The following is a 14,597-nucleotide window of genomic DNA, read 5'->3' as shown; positions in this document are numbered from 1 at the left end:
CTCACCTCAGCCTCCCAAAGGCGCGGGATTACAGGCTGAGCCACCGAGCCTGGCTGGTAGGAAGATTTTTAACTACAAGTTTAATTTCTGAAAAGATAAAAGATTTTTCAGATTATTTCTTCTTGAAAGAGATTTGGTAGTTTGTGTCTTTCAAGAAATTTCATCTAAATTGTTGAGTTTTTTGGCGTAAGTTGTTTATAATATTTCTTTATAGTCCTTTTAATATATGTAGGATCCATAGTGGTGTCACTTCTCTTGTTCCTGTTATTAATCATTTGTATCTTCTCTGTTTCTTTCTGAACTGTGTTTTATCTATTTTCTCAATGGAACTGTTTTTCTTTTTGCATCATTGATTTTCTCTTTCATTAAATTTCTGCTCTGATTATTATTATTTCCTTTCTTCTACTTGCTTTTGGGTTTCATTTGCTCTTTCTAGATCCTTAAGGTGGAAGCCGAGGTCAGAGAAAAAAATGACCTTCTTTTCTAATGTAGGCTTTTAGTGTTTAAAGTTCTCCCTAATTTCTGCTCTAGCTACATTCCATAAATTTAATATTTTGCATTTCACTTTCATTCCATTTAAAATACTTTCTGATTTCCTCTTTGATTTGTGAGTTAATTCAAATTGTGTTATTTATTTATTTATTTATTTATTTTTGAGTTGGAGTCTCACTCTGTCGCCCAGACTGGAGTGCAGTGGCCGCTCCCAGCCACCGCAACCTCGACCTGCTGGGCTCCGGCGATCCTTCCGCCTCAGCCTTCTAAGTAGCCGGAATTACAGGCATGCGCTACCACGCCTGGCTGATTTTTTTATTTATTGTAGAGAGGAGGTCTCGCTGCCCAGGCGTGTCTTGAACCTGCGGGCTCAGGCAATCCACTCACCTCAGCCTCCCAAAGGCACAGGATCACAGGCTGAGCCATCGAGCCCGGCTGAATTGTGTTATTTAGTTACTAAATATTTCCAGGGATTTTCTGGAGATATTTCTATGAATTATTTCTACTTTAATTTTTTTTTTTAAGTCGGAGTCTCTGTTGCCCATGCTAAAATGCAGTGGCGTGGTCACAGCTCACCACAGCCTTGACCTCCTCGGCTCAGGTGATCCTTCTGCCTCAGTCTTCTGAGTAACTGGGATTACAGGCATGCATAACCATGCCCAGGTAAGTTTTTGATTTATTGTAGAGATGAGGTCCTACTATCTTGCCTAGTCTGGTCTTAAACTCCTGGGTTCAAGCAATCTTCCTGCTTCGGCCTACCAACATGCTGGGATTACAGGTGTGAGCCACCACATCTAGTAGAGACTTTAACTGTGGTCAGAGAATATACTTTGTATTACTTGAGTTGTATTTAAATTTATTGAGGTTTGTTTTATGGCCTAGAATTTGGTCTTTCTTGATATATGTTTCATGTGCAATTGAGAAGCATGTGTAATTTGCTGTTATTGGGCAGAGTACTCTATAAATGTCTACCATGTCAAGCTGGCTAATAGCAGAGTTAAAGTTTACTAGATCCTTGCTGACTTTCTATTTGTTTCTTATGCCCTATCAGTTACTGAGAGAGGTATTGAAATTGCTGACTACAATTGTGGATTTGTTTATATCTTCTTACTTCATACCGTTTGAAGCTCTATTGTTAGATTAATAAATGTTGAGTTGTGTGCTTCTAATAAATTGATCCCTTTATCATTATGAAATGACTTTCTTTATCCTTGGTAGTATTCTTTGCTCTGAAAGCTACTTTGATAGCCACTCCAACTTTCTTTTGATTGATATGAACATGATATAGCTTTTTAAAAATTCTTTTACTTTTAACCTATTTGTGTCTTTATGTGTGGAGTGGATGTCTTGTAATTAGCATATAGTTAGGTCTCACTTTTTAATGCAATGTGAAAATTTCTGCCTTTTAGTTGAATTGTTTACATTATTTTTGTTTAATATATCTTTGATATGGTTAGGTTTAAGTCATCCTGCTGTTTGTTTTTTGTTTGTCCCATCTGTTCTTTATTCCCCTTTTCCTCTTTTTCTTTGTTCTTTTTGATTGATTGGCTTCAATGATTTCCTGTCTTGTAATTTTTAATGTAATCTATCTAATTTGTATGATTCTGTTTTGTCTCCTTTGTTGTTGGTTCACTAGCTAGAATTTTTTATTTTATTATTTTACTGGTTGCTTTAGGGTTTATAATGATTATCTTTAACCAATTACAGATACCTTCAAATGATACTACACTACTTCACATATAAGAACTTTCCAATAGTTTACTTCCATTTCCCCCGATTGTATTTTGCGCTGTTGTCATGCATTTTACTCTTATGTTAGTGTATGTTATAGACCCATGCTACATTGTTAGCTTTGTTTTTGTTTAAATGGTCAGTTTTTTAAATTAAAGTTTTTAGAAAATTAATATTAAAAAAGGAACTTGTATATTTACCATGTAGTTACCATTTCTAGTGCTCTCCATTCCTTTGTATAAATCTGTTTCCATCTGGTATAATTTTCTTTTTACTTGAAAGAATGTCTTCAGCATTTTTTGTGGTGTAATTCTGCTGGTCATGAGTTCTTTCTGTCTTTGTTTGAATAAAAAAAATTTTACCTTAGGTTTTGAAAGATTTTTTTTTGCTGGGTACAGAATTCTAAGTTGATAAATTCCCTCCCTGAATACTTCACAGATACTGTTCCATTCTCTTCTCATTTATGTTATTTCTGATGAGAAATTTCATGCCATTTATATCTTTATTCTTTGTATGTGACACATCTTGTTTTTCTTGTTACTTTTAAGCTTTTCTCTTTTATTGGTTTTGATCAATTTAACTATTCTGCAACTTAGTATAGTTTTTTTCATGTGCCTTGTACTTTGAGTTTACTTAACTTCTTGATTCTATGAGTTTATGGTTGTCATTAAATTTAGAAAAATTTTGGCCATGATTCCTTCAAATTTTTTTTTCTGTTCCACTTCTCTTCTTTTTGGAACTTGAATTACATGTGTATTTGACTTGCTGAAGTTGTTCTACAGATTGCTCACGATCTGTCCTATTATTATTTTCTCTGATTCATTTGGATAGTTTCATTTGCTGTGTCTTCAAGTATACTGTTCTTTTCTTCTGAGATGTCTAGTCTGGGGTTAATCTCATCCAGCATATTTTTTCAACTCAGACATTGTACTTTTCATCTCTAAGAGGTCATTTTGAGTCCTTTTAATTTCTTCATTGTCTCTGCTTAACTTTTTTTTTCTTTTGCACCAGGGTCTTACTCTGTTGCCCATGCTAAAGTGCAGTGGCATAGCTGGGTTCGGTGGCTCAGCGTATAATCCCGCGCCTTTGGGAGGCTGAGGTGAGTGGATTGCCTGAGCCCGAGGGTTCGAGACCCGCCTGGGCAGCGAGACCTCATCTCTACAATAAATCAAAAATGAGCCAGGCGTGGTAGCGCACGCCTGTAATTCCTGCTACTCGGAAGGCTGAGGCGGAAGGATCCCCGCAGACCAGCAGGTCGAGGCTGCAGTGGCCGGGAGCGGCCACTGCACTCCAGTCTGGCAGACAGAATGAGACTCCAACTCAAAAAAAAAAAAGTGCAGTGGCATGGTCATGGCTCACTGCAGCCTCCACCTCCTGGCTCAGGCACTCCTTCTGCCTTAACCTCCTGAGTAGCTGGGACTATAGGCATGCGCCACCATGCCTGGCTAAGTTTTTGATTTATTGTAGAGACAAAGTCTTGCTCTGCTGCCTAGGCTGGTCTCGAACTCCTGGGCTCAAGCGTTCCTTCAGCTTTGGCTTCCAAAAGTGCTGGGATTACAGGCATGAGCTGTCTCAGCTTAATTTTTTGAACACATGGAAATCAGTTCTGTCATCTTTGTAAAAGCAATTTTGTTTGATTGCTTTTTCTTTTAGTCATGGGTTGTATTTTCTGAATTCTTTAGAAGCCTGGTAAATTTTTTTTGAGTTGGAGTCTCACTGTCACCCAGACTGGAGTACAGTGGCATGCTCCCGGTCACCACAGCCTCGACCTGCTGGGCTCCGGTGATCCTTCCGCCTCAGCGTACCAAGTAGCTGGAACTACAGGCACGCGCTACCATGCCTGGCTAATTTTTGATTTATTGTAGAGGTGAGGTCTCGCCAAGCTGCCCGAGTGGGTCTCGAACCCAAGGGCTCAGGCAATCCACTCGCCTCGGCCTTCCAAAGTGCTGGGATTACAGGTTGAGCCACTGAAAGAAGTCTGGTAATTTTGTATTGGATGCCTGACATTGTGAATTTTACCTAGTTAGGGGCTAACTATTTTTGTCTTCCAAAAATATTTTTGAACTTTGTTCTGTGATGCAGTTTAGTTACTTAGAAACGACTTACTCATTTGAATCTTGTTTTTTAAGCTGTAAGGCAGAGTCAGAGCTGTGTTTAGTCTAGACTAGAGCTAACTACTATTTGTATTGAGGCAAGATGCTTTGTATACTCTACCTAATCCTCTGTAAATTATGAGCTTTCCTACTACTTCAGCCTTGTGAGAGCTGTCACTGCTCCCTTAAAGCCTTCAGATGCTTTCCCTGACTTAGGTAGTCTCACAGTCATGTGTTGAACAGTTCTCTGCTGAATCCTTGAGACCATCCCCAGATCTCCACAGTTCTCTTTCTGTGCAGTTAGCTAACTCTTCTGGTACTTGTCCCCTGAATACTGGCTGCCTTGGTTCCATCTGGGATCTCTCTTTATGCCACGACTTGAAATGTTCCTTGAGGCAGGGAGCAGGGACAGTCCTGGGACTCACCTTGTTCGTTTCCTGTCTCTCAGGGTTCACTGTCCTTCCATGTCTTGGGAATTACTGTTATTGTTGTTTGGAGTGGGGTGGATCTGATGTCTGTTACTCCATCTTGGCTGGAACTAGAAGTCCCAACAAGTGTTTGTTGAGGCATGCTTTGTGTTAGGTACAGTTCTTGGCACCCAGGATGCAAAACAAAAGACCCAGCCATCAGGCCGCTGATGTTCTGGCAAACCAGACAGGGTGGGCAGTAAGTCCAAGTACTGCCACTGGAAGGCTCCTCAACCTTGGGTGAGCCATGTCACCTGTTTGAGCCTTAGGTCCCTGACTCTTCATAATAACTGATGTTTACTGAGAAAATTACCATCGTTTGCTCATTACTTTGTTGAATTGTTAGCAGGGGACCATCCTATTCAGACACTTTGCCTCAGCCTCCCAAGTAGCTGAGACTTCAGGCACATACTACCACACCCAGCTAATTTTTTGATTTTTTTGATAGACACAAGGTCTCACTGAGTTGCCTAGGCTCATCTCAAACTCCTGGGCTCAAGCAATCCTCCTGCCTCAGTGTCCCAATGTGCTAGGATTATAGGCGTGGACCACCATGCCTGGCCCCTAGAAAATCTTTTAAAAAGAGATGATACTAGTGCCACTTGATGTTGTTTGAATTTTATTTTATTTATTTTTGCATTATAAAGGCTTAAAAGGTTCCTTACACTTCAGAATTTCTATCCACATTTAGTGCATTGACTTCTTGCATTAGAAAGGTCAGCTTGGCCAGCCACGGTGGCTCAAGCCTGTAATTCCAGCACTTTGGAGAGCCAAGGTGAGAGGATTGCCTGAGCTCAGGGGTTCGAGACCAGCCTGGGCAACTTGGTGAGACCTCATCTCTACAATATATCAAAAACTTATTTGTGCGTGGTAGTGCATGCCTGTGGTTCCAGCTATTTGGAAGGCTGAGGAGGAAGGATTGCCTGAGCCCAGAAGGCTGATGTTGGGGTGACTGTGAGTGTGCCACTACACTCTAGCCTGGGCAACGGAATGAGACTCTGACCTACCCCCCCCTGAAAAAAGAAAGGTCATGCTTTGCACTTGTACCAACTGTTCATATCTGCTTCCTAAGAAAAATGAAACTCAAACCTCAGAGGACAGAGAGGAGGGATGTAGAGATTTAAAACTACTGAGAGTGAAAGTGTCAATTAGTGTGATCTTTTTGGAAAACCATTTGGCAGAATCAAATTAGAGCCCATATATGCAATCTGTGCTCTTGACTTTGTAGTTTCTTTCCTAGAAATCAGTGAGTCTCAAGGAAATAATCCAAAATATGAAGCATTGTGTATTACTGTGGTGAGTGTGGCATTATATGAAAACGGAGAATTAGAAACATCATAAATGTCCAGCAAAAGAGAGCGAACTAATAGTATGGTCCTCCTGCTGGAATCTTATGTAGCTATCCTACAGAAGTTGGGTTTGTGAAGAGTTACCATTGCAACGGCAAGTGACAGCAGCAGAATACAAAATCACATACACAGGATGGACTAGGTACAGTGGCCTAACTCCTGTAATCCCAGCATTTTGCAAGGCCAACGTAGGAGGATCGCTTGAGGGCAGGAGTTTGAGACCAGCCTGGGCTTGTCTCTACAAAATTATTACCAGAGCCTGTCTCTACAAAAAAATTTACAAAAATTAGCCTGTTGTGGTGGTGTGTATCTATAGTCCCAGCTACTAGGGAGCCTCAGGTGGGAGGACTGCTTTTGATCCCAGGAGTTTGAACCCAGTGAGTTATGATTGCATTACTGTACTCCAGCCTGGATGACAGAGGGCACCCCTGTCTAAAATAAATTAAAACAAAATAAACAGGCCATGGAGGACAATAATTCGAGGGAAATATGCCCAACCTGCAGTCGTATTTTTCCCAAGGTCATTTTCCCTGCTTCTATACTTGCTCATTGTTTCCAGTTTTCCTATGAGGGATGTGTATTACTTTCATAGTTAATACATTAAAGGAAAAAAATCCCAATATTCTTACAATTTTATGGAAGGAATGGTCAATGTTTAAAGCATCGGACCATTTTAAAGAAAAGGATTGGATGTAATTTAAGTTGCAACAAGATGGGTTGTTTCCCCCACATATACAAAGTGTTCCAAACGGTCTGTTATACTTTGTATTTGGAGCATGAGGAAATAAAGTAATGTTAACACAGAAATTGCCGTGCACGGAGGCTTCTCCAAAGGGCCTGGCTCATCCGAGAAGTGGAGTGATCTGTCCTGGGTTACATCGCCATGAGGGGCAGAGTCAGGGTCTCCCGAAGAAGCCAGAGCTTCTTCAGTGGTGACTGGCTCACATGTGGCTGTTATTGATCTGCAGTTTCCAGGGGAGGCGAGAGAGGATGTAGTGGGATGAAGAGCAGGGCCCAGCTGTGCCTGGCCTTGACGTAACTGCACCCACCCGGGCCCAGGACACGCGCCTGTGCCCCTCACTCCTCCAGAGGAGTCAACTGAGGTTTAGAGAGGACGACGGCCTTGCCAGGATCCCCAGCTTGCTGAGTCTAACCCTGTGGCCCCGGTGATTGTTGGTGCTGGGGCCGAGGCCCTTTTACTCAAAGAGGAGGCTGCCTCCACTGTAGGGAGTAGTCTAGGCCTTGGAGTCCATTCTGTGAGTCGGTTTGAGAAGGGCCGGTTTCACATAGTGTCTCTTAGTGAGTTCGCAGGTCATTCCTTGTCAGCAGATGCTACCTGACAGTGTGGTGAGAATCTAGGATGACACAGGTTTATAATGGTAATAGAAGGAACACTGCAATTTGGCAGTGAAAATCAAATTTGTATGTCTATCAGCCTTGCGATTCCATTTCTGGAGCTCTGTCCTAAGATATACTTGTATAGGTGGCCAGGGAGAGAGATGCTTGGGACAGTCATTGTGCCAAGGCTTCAGGAGCCTGATCTTTGGTCAGCAAAGAAGGGGTGCAGTCAGCAGCGGAGGAGTGTGTCTTCCCATGAGGACTCTGGAGTATCTGTTGCACAGGGTGTGGTGGAATCTGGATAGCAACATGGAATGCTTCACCCAGCACAGTACCCTAGAGAATATAGAGGTGTGGGGGATGTAGGGATTCCACTCTTTACTCTTGCTACTTCTAGAATGTTTGAACTTTTTGTAGCGATTTTTAGCAAGCATGGCTATGTTTCTGTATCACTTCCATCATCCTGCAAACAGTAAAATGCACTGTGCGTGTTTCCCAGAAGTACCCGATAGCAGTCGGTGGGATATAGCGCTTAGCGCACTTTCTGATTCTGTTTCAGGACAACGTGCTGAACATCATTAATCAGATCATGGATGAGTGCATCCCCCAGGACCGTGCTCCACGGGATTTTTGCGTCAAGTTCCCTGAGGAGATCCGACATGACAACCTGGCTGGCCAGCTGTGGTTTGGTGCTGAGGTAGTGGGTGGCTGCCTGGGTCCCACAGTGTTGACATTGGGGGATATTCAGCCATTTCTCTGTGAACTTCATCCATGGGCACTGTGGGTCCAGGGACCTGGTATCTCCATCCACTTCCAGTTTACATGGTGTGAGCTGAGCCTATCAGACCATATGCCCTCCTGGAGAGTCTGGGAAGGTTATGAACCTGTCCCCCAAAACTGCATATGCAGATAAAGTTTCCCATATGATTTTTTTTTTTTTTTGAGTTGGAGTCTCACTCTGTCACCCAGACTGGAGTGCAGTGACACGCTCCTGGCTACCGCGGCCTCGACCTACTGGGCTCAGGCGATCCTCCCGCCTCAGTCTTCCAAGTAGCCAAAACTACAGACACGTCCTATGGCACCTGGCTAATTTTTTATTTATTGTAGAGATGAGGTCTTCCCAAGTTGCCTAGGTGGGTCTCAAACCCACGGGCTAAAGCAATCCACTCGCCTCTGCCTCCCAAAGTGCTGGAATTACAGGCTGAGCCACCGAGCCCGGCCAATCCCGTGTGATTTTTATGAGGTTCTCAGACCCCCAGACATCCAAGATCTCCATGCGGTTCTTAATAGCAATAATACCTATATCAAGAACGATGATTTCCCTCACCCCCTACAGCAAGGGCAGCAGAGGCCAGAGGAGCTGTACTGGGGCCTCACAAGTGCCAGGTCTCACAATAGCCCATCAAATCTTTATTTTCATCTTCCAACAAGGAACCTGAGGCACAGAGAGAAGGGTGGCCCACCCCCTTCAAGGAGGTGGGACCAACCCCCCCTGCACTGTGTAGACATTGCAGACTCCTCCCCTTGGCTGTGCTTCTAGTGTCCATGGCCCCCTCTGTGTGCTGTCCCTCTCCTCCCTGCCTCACCTCTCAGTGGACCCCTGGAATGCCCAGATCCTCATCTGACACTACCTGGCCCTTGTGCCCCTCACCTCCCCTGTTTTACCCTGTCCCTGCATGCGCCACGCCCTACTCCACTCCTTTGGACTGTCTGACTGGAGCATCCTCTGCTGAGGTTCTGGTGCTTGTCTCTCCTCCTTGGGTAGGTTATCCCTTCTCTTCAACCTCAGTTTTCACCTCTGTGAAGTGGGTCCTGGGACAAAGGGCAGCGGTGTGGAGTCGTGAGATGGAGCAGGTCCCACGCCCAGCTGGCCTGGTGGGGACATGTGTGCACATGGTGCCATTTTCTCTTTTGCGGTCCTCGTGCCTGCAAGCCCAAGCTCCCCTCCAGGGTGGGCCTGGGAAATCAGCGACTCTCTCACCTTGTCACCTGGGAAATGGCTTCTGATCCTGCTTCACAAGGTTATCACTGATGAGGACTGGCTGGTTGGCTGGTTCTACCCTGAACTGGTGAGGCCTGGCCTGTGCTCAAGCATCCACATGACAGTAAACCCTCAGGGGGCCTGATGTGTCCCCTCGTCCTGAGAGCAGTTTTGTGACATCCCAAGTTACTGAGCACATGCAGGGTAACTGTCTCCCAGGGCCCAGGCAGATGTGGGTGGATTTGTGGGTACACAAGGGCCCTGCTTACCTACCCCGGAGCCCAAGGCTCCCGCGCTGATGGTCTCGGATCATGTTTCTCTGCGTCTGAGTGTGTTGACAGGAGGTGCCTGTAACTCCTGAGAAAGCTCAGTGTCCTCAGGGAGCCTGGGTCAGCCCAGCAGCCTCATGCCTGGGAGCAGAGCCCTGAATGTGGCATCTGAGAGCTCCTAACTCCCTGACCATCATCCCTGTGGGTTGGGTGAGCAGGGACAGGAATCACATGACCAAGGACCCCTGCACAGAGCCCCCAGACCTAAGGGCCACACGCCCATCTTCCACTCCCTGCTTGCTCTTGGGGCCATGTGAGGACCACATTGGTCACAGTGAGAGACATTTGTCACTGCTGTCATGATTGCTCTGAATTAAGAAAAACCTCTTTGAGGGGACCAGGAGCAGGTATGGGTCCTTGCTCTAGAGTGAGACTATGGGAACTGAAACCTCGGGCCGTGGCAGAGCTGGGTTCCCCAGGACAGGGTAACACCTGGCAACTCTGCCGTCCATTCCAGGGCCTCTCTCTGACCATGTCCCCCACCCACAGTGCCTGGCCGCTGGCTCCATCATCATGAACCGTGAGCTAGAGAGCATGGCCATGCGGCCTCTAGCCAAGGAGCTGACCCACAGCCTGGAGGATGTACGGGGCGCCCTCCGCGACCAGGCACTGCGGGACCTCAACACCTACACGGAGAAGATGAGGGAGGCGCTGAGGCACTTCGATGTCCTGTTTGCGGAGTTCGAACTGAGGTGACCGAGGGCCGCCCGTGAGTGCCACGGGTTTGGGGGCCACAGCCTTGGCTTTGTGAGTGGGAGGAGGGTGGCGCCAGCTCTCTGGGGCCCACCCTTATATTTTAAGCTAGGAAATTCTGCAGAGGGAGGAGCTGAGTGGGTTCAGGGCTGTCTGTTGAATTCACCCCTGGGGGGCACAGTATAGGGTGGGGTGGGGGGGCAGACCTTTCCAGGAAAGGGAAATAAGCAGAGAGGACATAAGTGGGGTCCAGCAAGTTCTGGCTGCCAGGGACCTCTAGGGGAAAGGACTGTGGTGAGGCCCAAGGGACCAGGTGTGCTATGATGCAGCCACAGACGTGAGGATGCTCAAAGTAGGTAAGAAAAGGGGACAAAACTGGGTCTGTGGTGGTTTCAATTCATGAAGGCTGTTCATCTTGTAATTTACCTGCCTCTAGAAGAAGCTTAGCCAGCACACTAAAGTCAGTCCTATCCAGGAAGGAAGCGTATGGAGAATTGAGTTTTATTTTCTACTATCCTCCCAGATTTTCTAAATAAGCTTTCATTGGAATAAATTAGAGTGATTGATTTAGAAGGAAAAAAAGTTCTAATCTGAGGAATGGTTGGACAAGGTATCACTCTTTTACAGCCACTCGGCAAACCAGGGCTGACCTCTGGCCTGCTGGGGTCCACACAACCTGACCCTGCCCATGGGAGGGCTCAAGCATTCATTCATTCATCCATCCATCCATCCACTCATTCTTTCACTTGCTTGCCTGATAAAGCTGGTGCCCAGGTGACGGGCACATATGTGGGCAGCAACATATCCAGGATGGTCAGGGCTGACAGGCAGGGCTAGGGCCAGAGGAGGCCCTGGAGGAGCTGTCCCTGGAGTGCTGCTGTGAAGCTGAAGATGTGTATTTTGAGTGGCTGGAACAGGGTGGTGTTGCAGCCTGAACTGGAGGTGCAGCCTCCAGTTTTGGAGGGCTTGGGATGGCCCCAGGGCCGCTGACGTACCCCCTGTGTTGCAGCTACGTCTCGGCCATGGTGCCCGTGAAGTCCCCCAGGGAGTACTACGTGCAGCAGGAGGTCATTGTGCTGTTCTGCGAGACGGTGGAGAGGTGAGGCCAGGCTGGGTGGGCGTTGGGGTGGTCCGGAGAGTCCCTGCCCCTCCCTGTTCTGCTCAGGCCTGGGACAGAGGGCGGCCCTGGGAACACACCTTGTCGAGGGGCTGCACCAGATGAAAAGGCACCGGCCCACATCTTCCTGCACCACATCTGGCTTCTACTCGTAGGTGGGCAGAGGGGAGAGACCACCTATCCTCACCCCTGCCAGTGCCGTTTCTCGTTCCCATTGGTCCCTTCTCTCTGGGCCCAAAGGGGAGACGCCGCAGGTAAAGTCACATGTCAGATGACAGAAACTAGACGTTCCGCCATGCCGGGTTGACACCCATACCTTGTCACCTTCCTCATCTCTTTCTTTTTCACCTCCTTGCCCCTCGCGTCTCCGCTTCTCCCCACCTGGTTGCTTACCCTCTTACTCCCCATCTCATCACGCGTCACTCTTCACCTCCTCATGCCTCACCTTTTTATTCCGCCTTTCCTCGTGGCTTCACTTTTCATTTCACTTCTCCCTCCTCACCGCCTCACTCCTCATCTCCTGACCTCGTCACTCCTGACCTCTGGGCTCTCCACTCCTCGTCTCTTCACGCCCTTCACCTCGCTCCATCCCTCCTCACTCCTCCCCTCCCGCCCCCCTTCACTGTGCGTCCCCCTCGCCCTCCATCTCTCTGTGCTTCACCCCCCACTCCTCACCTCCGCGCTCCTCACACTTCATCTCCCCGTCTCCTCACCTCTTCAGTCCTCACCTTATTTCTCACTGCTCGCACCCTCGTTCCTCACTTCCCATCACCTCTTCACTAGTCGCTCCTCAGCTCTTTGCTCTTCGCTTTCGTAGCCCTCAGCTCTCACCCCTCACCTCCTTGCCCCTCCCTTCCTCACCCCCGTCCTCCACTTCCTCACTCCTCACCTCCTCACTGCTTCCTTCCTCTCTCCTCGCTCCTCACCTTCTCCCCTCACTTCCTCGCTCCTCATCCCTCACCTCTCACTCCTTCCTCCCCACCTCTTCACCTCATCCCCCTCCTCACTTCTCACCTTCTCACTTCACTCCTTACCTCCTCCTCACCTCACCTTCTTACTCCTCACCTCCTCACCTCACCTTTCTTTCTTTCTTTTTTTTTTTGAGTGGGAGTCTCACTCCGTGGCCCAGACTGGAGGGCAGCGGCCGCCCCCGGCCACTGCAGCCTCGACCCGCCGGGCTCCGGCGAGCCTCCCGCCTCAGCCTTCCGAGTAGCCGGAACTACAGGCGCAGGCTACCATGCCCTGCTAGTTTTTGATTTACTGTAGAGACGCGGTCTCGCCAAGCTGCCTGGGGCCGGCCTTGAACCCGCAGGCTCAGGCAATCCACTCGCCTGGGCCTCCCAGAGTGCTGGGGTTACAGGCGGAGCCACTGAGCCTGGCCTCGCCTTTCCTGTTCATGACCTTCTCATTCCTTACTCACCTCACTGCCCTCCTCTCCCCCTCACCTCCTAACGCCTCCCCTCCCCTCACCGCATCACTCCTGTCACTCCACACCTTCCCATTCGCCACTGACCTCGTGACCCTTCTCGTTCTCTTACCTTGCCTTCTCACTCCTCACTTCACCTGCTTGCCCCTCACTCCGTAGTCCCCACTGTCTCATCTCCTCACTCCTCACCCTCTCACCCTCGCCTCCTTACTTCTTCGCTCTTCACCCCCTCACACCTCACCTACACACGCCTCACTGCTTCTCCTCCTCACTTTCCCACACCAGGATTGGGTTTTTGGTTCATTGAGCAAGTTTTGGGGATCAGCCATCAGTATTATGGACAGGCCTTGTGTGGTCATTTTCAGTCAGATTTTCTAAATGAACTTAAAAAATTTTTTTTTATTTTAAAGATGTGGGGTCCATGGCCGGGCTCTGTGGCTCAGCCTATAATCCCAGCACTTTGGGAGTCCGAGGTGAGTGGGTTGCCTGAGCTAAGGGGTTCGAGACCAGCCCGGGCAACTTGGCGAGACTTCTTCTCTGTAATAAATACAAAATTAGCCGGGCGTGGTAACGTGCGCCTATAGTTCCAGCTACTCGAAAGGCTGAGGCGGAAGGATCACTGGTGCCCGTCAGGTTGACGCTGGGTAGCCATGAGTGTGCCACTGCATTCTAGCCTGGGTGACAGAGTGAGACTCCAACACACACACACACACACACACACACACACAAAGGTGTGGGGTACGATTCAGGGTTAGGTATAAAAATATGTAATTGGTCATTGTGCAGGTAGAGTTTGGACCTCACTTTGGTCCCCATGTCACCTGGTTTGAGATCAGGTACCTTGTTGAAGTGTGCCCCCCTGCTCCCTCCCCTGGCAGTTTCCCACTACTGCCAATCCCTTTTTTACAGTATTCTGAATGGGCTTTGAACCTAAGATTTAAGCTAGAGTATTTCTCTGTTGTAACTATGCTGGTAGGTAAGTTTTGAAATTGACTAATATCACATCATGTGTTTTTATTTTTAAGAGATAGATTACTCATTGTTTATGCTTTGAGAGCTATTTCAAATTGGCAGAAAATAACATGACAGAAAATGCTTTATTTTTGAAAAGGCATGGTGCTAGCAAGTGTAGAAAAAGCCTAGGGAGTGGAAATAAACCCTCTTTCTCAGGGAAGTGTTACGTTGTTTAGAGCAATATTTTTGTTGCATGTTTATCCTCAGCACTTGAGTTGTTTCAGTGTCCTGGTTAAGCAGAGCCGTTGACTGGATTATCTTTGTCATATTGTTGGTTGGACGTCCTAGCTATCCTCACACATTTTACCCACTCACTGTTCTGGGACAGTGGTAGGGCTGGCAGACAGAAAGATAGGAAGGTTGCACTCAAGCCACCTCTGCCCAGGGCCACCCAGGGAAAGAGCCTGGCATTTTTCTCCAGCATCGGTCCTCGGCATGTGTAAAGGCTAAGGGTGGCATGGCACCCTCCTGACGTGTCCGCTAAGCGTGGCAGCAGGCAAGAGTTGAGCAGGCTTTCCCTCCCTGGCCCAGAGCTAACACGCGGTTGTGGGTGGGCCCGCCGTCACC

General features: G+C 47.6%; 1 protein-coding gene across 1 annotated transcript in view; it reads left to right on the top strand.

Annotated features, from left to right (window-relative positions):
• LOC103261323 (lateral signaling target protein 2 homolog) overlaps positions 1 to 14,597 on the top strand; it is a 24,081-nt gene that overhangs the window by 7,160 nt on the left and 2,324 nt on the right. The window contains exons 2-4 of the mRNA XM_008058961.2: positions 8,030 to 8,167; positions 10,270 to 10,472; positions 11,483 to 11,572. Of these exons, the coding sequence (XP_008057152.1) occupies positions 8,060 to 8,167; positions 10,270 to 10,472; positions 11,483 to 11,572 (401 nt within the window). The 5' untranslated portion in view covers positions 8,030 to 8,059. The remainder of the gene's footprint in view (positions 1 to 8,029; positions 8,168 to 10,269; positions 10,473 to 11,482; positions 11,573 to 14,597) is intronic.

This window comes from Carlito syrichta, unplaced genomic scaffold, assembly GCF_000164805.1.
Source record: "Carlito syrichta isolate Samal-C Ts95f unplaced genomic scaffold, Tarsius_syrichta-2.0.1 Scaffold90626, whole genome shotgun sequence".
Classification (NCBI taxonomy): domain Eukaryota; kingdom Metazoa; phylum Chordata; class Mammalia; order Primates; family Tarsiidae; genus Carlito; species Carlito syrichta.
This window is presented reverse-complemented; position numbering and strand designations above follow the sequence as displayed.